This window comes from Coffea arabica, chromosome 5e (assembly GCF_036785885.1).
Source record: "Coffea arabica cultivar ET-39 chromosome 5e, Coffea Arabica ET-39 HiFi, whole genome shotgun sequence".
Lineage (NCBI taxonomy): Eukaryota > Viridiplantae > Streptophyta > Magnoliopsida > Gentianales > Rubiaceae > Coffea > Coffea arabica.
Window position 1 is genome coordinate 53,116,812 of NC_092318.1, and position 4,869 is coordinate 53,121,680.

At 39.2% G+C, this 4,869-nt stretch overlaps 1 protein-coding gene across 2 annotated transcripts; it reads right to left on the reverse strand.

Annotated features, from left to right (window-relative positions):
• Positions 1-677: 677 nt before the first annotated feature.
• Positions 678-4,439, reverse strand: LOC113687862 (uncharacterized). Of its 2 annotated transcripts, XM_072049324.1 has the most exons (6): positions 3,987-4,439; positions 3,092-3,248; positions 2,600-2,650; positions 2,226-2,318; positions 1,444-1,484; positions 921-1,246 (listed from the first exon to the last, which is right to left on the reverse strand). In XM_072049324.1, the coding sequence occupies exons 1-5, from the start codon at positions 4,130-4,132 to the stop codon at positions 1,482-1,484; spliced, it is 450 nt and encodes a 149-aa protein (XP_071905425.1). In that variant the 5' UTR covers positions 4,133-4,439; the 3' UTR covers positions 921-1,246; positions 1,444-1,481. The 2 variants fall into 2 exon arrangements, with proteins under 2 accessions (XP_027061183.1, XP_071905425.1); XM_027205382.2 differs by lacking the exon at positions 1,444-1,484 and having other exon boundaries at positions 678-1,246.
• Between the last annotated feature and the right edge of the window lie 430 nt (positions 4,440-4,869).

Genomic DNA, 4,869 nt, shown 5'->3' on the forward strand with positions numbered 1-4,869 from the left:
TTGCAATGTTGCACTGTCTCTGGACCATATCCATCTTACTCGAACTTCTGTGGCTCAACGTTTATTTTACGCAGCCCGCTCTTCCGCAAATATATTGCAAAATAAAAGCTTAATACACCAAATTGGCTTTACTTGTAATGGTTCAATGAACCGAAGAATTGTGCAATTGTAATGACAACTATCACCTGCGAATCAGTTGACACCTACTTAGCTGCGAAACCATCCCAACAATAGAACATAAACAGTTACATGCAGACGAACGTTCACTTGCAGGCATTCACTTTTGGAAGATACAAAAAAAAAAAAAGTCACTTAAAACTGCCAGAGGACAATAGTCACAAGATAAATAGATGCTGAAAAGCTAGATGCAAGTATCACGGCACTTCTCTCTTTCTCCTCAATGTCATTACCCCAATATTGTTACCAGAAATCAGATTCAAAGGAACCTGCAATTGGCATAAATTTATAATATGTTTCTGCCTTGAGGAAGAAAGCAGGGTCATCCGCTAGAGTACCATCCTTCTCAGAAACCCATTAAAAACAAATTCACCAGTCAACAAAAAATTTACAGTAACAAAGGACCTATTTTCTTGAGCTGAAGGTTCTCCTTTTGTGTCAAAGTAAAACTGAACTAAGCTCGATTAACAATAATATAAGGACGCAAAGAAACCTTGGGAGGCCTAAATCAAAACTCACTTTGCCATCCAGGAACATGCTACACGTCAATTCTACATCTCATCTAATTGATGAGGATGAATTACAGGGGATTAGCATCGACAACAATCTAACAACTATATATGTCACTGAGTCAACAGTAGAACTCATTTCTCACCAAGTTGACTATGTGTACACAAATACAAATGTTGAGAATTGCCTCCAATTCCACTGGATATTCTTTATCTAAGATCTTAGAAAACGGATACCATAACACAGAATACAAATGACATTATATATGTTACTTGTACCGATACACAGTTTCGATCACCCACACCCTCTAATGACCCCACCACGCAAAATTTCCCAAACCGTGTCTTAATGAGCGTATCTTCCACCACAAAGGATCCGATTCCTAACTCCTAGCTCTTTCCTTTCTACTTGAGGCGACCAGTCAAGCTGCAGCCTGAACGAATCAGAAAGTACAAAAGCCTCTTACAGCACTTGGCTCTGAAGAATCACCAGCGCCATTCTAAGCAGAGCTACTCAGGAGATAGGCTACCACACATCCAAGCAAAGCACCAGCAACAACCTGTACCACATAATGTCACTATGAGAATTTCTTTTTTTTTTTTTTTGGTTTGGGGGGGGGGGGGTGGTGGTGGTGGTGGTGGTGGGTGGGTGGTTTGGTGGGGTCAAGCTATCCTCATGCTGTAGTACATAATATTTTAAGAACCTAAAAAGCTGGACAGTGTGTTAATCGCTGCAATTAAGAAGACAGTAGTATACCATGGAAGTGACTCTGAATGGTACCGCTCATCATGATATCACTGCAAGGAACATTAGCCACAATACCTCTATATGGGAATAATAGTGACACGCTAAAAAGATAAATTCAGCAGACATCAATGCATGTAACCCAAATATAAACATCAGGCACAAGATGGGTATCACAGTACTTATTTTCTAGGTAAGTACGCTGCAACATAAGTGGCGCATCATTGAGAATTAGATATTAAATAATTATTTAAATTTCATTAAGAGAATATTAAAACCAGCATTAACAAGCCGAGAAGGCCTTGGTCTAATTGCTAAGGTTGAGGCCTTAGGAATTAGAGGTCCTAGGTTCAAATCCCCCTGCCCCTTTCCCGCTTCTTAAATCCCACCTCCCCTGCTGGGAACAAATTAAAAAAGAAAAAAGAAAAGGCAGCATTAACACCCAAAACAAACAACCGTAGTTTACAAAAAGAACCCTGATGGAGGACAGCATTGGGTGGATTTATATGTCCAGCAACTAGTGAAAGGCACTAACTCCGTTCTCGAGCATATTATTAAACAACAGTAGCATTCCAAACACAGAGTCAATGTTCCAGATGAATAAAACAGAGTTCAGAAAGTATATCAGTAAAGGCTGCTCACAGATGTCCAGCCTTCAACAACCAAACCAAGACCCCAAAAGGCAAAACCCACATTTAAAAGAAAAATAAAATAATTAAAAGCCAGTAACAAGCAATCAGTCTCTGTATAACTTAAGAATAAGTAAAACTAGAGGAGTTTTTCTGCAGTCAAACCTGGAAAGGAGTGTGACCAAGTGAATCTCGCAGAGGCCTAACATTAGCGACAGGATGTTCAGGGGGCAATTCACAAACTATCTGATTCAATAACTGCACAAACAAAGGTCAAACTATATAATCAACAAAAAGCAAGAAAAACAACTTGGGTAGACTCCTGAATACAACATGCATTGTATAAGAAGCCATATGAAAAGTTTCTAGTAAATAGGATAACTCATACACACAGTTCAAAATGTGCATACCCATCCAATGAAGAATGTAACTAAAACACAAAAGACAGGAAAGCTCATAAACAGTTAATGAAGTTCATAGGGAGAGACACTAATAAACAGTTAGCGAAGGATCTTTGAATGCAAAAGGTAAAATCTTACTTCAGCCTGCCGACCAGCATGAAGCCTAACACCAGTAGCATCATACATTACCTGAAATAAATGCAAAAAGAAATAACTGAAAATGATTGCTCCTTGTTAAACTATCCAAAGCTCCGATAAAGAAAGTAGCTACTGCAGCCTCAACAAAACAAAGAACCCAACCAGAGAGCAAGAGAGAGTGAATATGAAAAAGGAAAAAAGGGAGCTATTTGCCAGAGATATCAGGACCCTAAGTTAGTTGGTTAAATGGAATGGTGTATGTTTCTAAATATGCTATCAAGTAGATTCAATTGATCCGCCATCTGACATATAAAACCATCTCAGTTTCCCACTACAAAACCTTATTCCGTCTAGAATAAACACATTATGGTTGATGTTGAAGGGGTTTGGTTGCCCACTGACCTTCCTACTTTAAATATTACTAAAGCATTTTTGAAGCTATGTAATACAAATGTAAAAGAATGGAGAAAACCTGGTTTAGAAAGTACATACAACACATGCCAAAACGACCGCAATGGCAAAAGCAGATGTTCCCGCTCCATCTTGCAAACCTATTGCTACAGCAAGAGCAGTAACAGTTGCTGAATGTGATGACGGCATTCCACCAGAACTAAGCATCCTTCTCGAATCCCATTTCCTCTCCTTGAACCTGGAAATCAAATGCTTCAAAGTTACAAGCACAAAATGAAAGTGACAAAAAAAAAAAAAGGCAAGCTCCAAAAAAGGCACTAACATGGAAAGCAAAGAACTTTTAACTAATTTCCGTCTTTACCACCGACAGTCTAACATTAACACCCCATCGTCCCAACTGAAATCATAGCGTCACTCATTAGTAGTTCCATTTATCACCACATCACTCCAGGGTTCATTAAATAAGCAGACACATTTAATGACAAAATTCATTATGTCCTTTGTTCCTCCTGAAGGAAGTCATCAAAGACTCTGCACAGACTTAAGCTTCTCAAATCACTAAACAAAGGCAACTGATCTCGGTTCAACTCAAGCTCAATATAATTAGGTATAAAATTAACAATTTACCCTTCAAAAAGTTTTCACAGGGAAAGTGGAAAGTACAGCACCAGCCCTTAAATAGAAATACTTTGGGTCAACACGCCACATAACACCAATAAACTTGACAAAGCTAAAGATATTTCCCTATTTCAACCGAAGCAACCCTTTAGTCATTCCAATTTTAACAGAAAATCAAGTACACTTCAACAACTACAGTTTCCTAAAACAGCATGAATTAACCAAGCTAAAATTTCAGAGTTAAAGATAGACAATCAGAGTAAAGTTAAAAACCTTTTCTCTGTTATCATATGAGACCAGTTAAATCAACAGCCAAAAAGAAAAAAAAAAACAAATCAAGAATATCAGAATGCAATACCAATGGGTAAAGATCTTGAGAAATTGGGCAACAAGACAAGCGAGGAAAGCGGAGACAAGGGGGAGATTGGAGGGATAAATGGAGTGTGGAGATGAGTATGGGCGTAAGCTGGAGGATGCATCAGCTGCCGTCATTACTTCGTTCATTTCACCTTTTGGATCATAAAAATGTGGAAGTTGCAGGTTGACTTAGGGCTTATAATCTAGAGAAAACTACTCCGTTGAACGTGGATTCGGATCCCGGAGGTGGAGACGTGGAGTTTTTTGGGTCTCGCTTTCCAATTGGAGGAATTCGGTCAGGGGCGTCGCGGGGGAGGGTGGTGGTGAGGACTCACGCGGGCACCTGCCCGGGCTAAGTAAATTGTTGGTTCCAACTTCCAGCTTGCGAGGAAGGTGGGAAGAAACCGGAAGCTGGAATCTTCACCGTCTAGTATAGAACTACTATTACAGTAGTAGCATCCTAATTTTTTTTATTATTATTATTATAATTTTTGGGTCCTTGTTCAATTTGTTTGATTTATTTGGATTAAGTTAAAATAAATAAATGGGTTCTTTTAGCCGGGCTGGGCTTTTGAGTCCCCAATCCTGGACCAATTCCAGTTGTCGTGGGCTAGTATTTAAATTGAGAAATGAACCCCATGTGGCCCAAAAGTTTGGCTAACGTTTCTTCTTCTCCCACCCAAGCCATGATCCAGTAGCTTACCATGTTTATAGGATATTCAAATTGTTAATTGTTAGCTTTAGGAATTTGAACCAGTACATGTAGCAGCATTTGCTAACGAGGAGCGCAAGCTCATTTGTCAAATATACGAGAATGACCGGAGCCTTGTCCCCTGGTCTCACTTTGTTGAAGTTAGTTATAGGTCGGAAGTTAAAAGGTACGA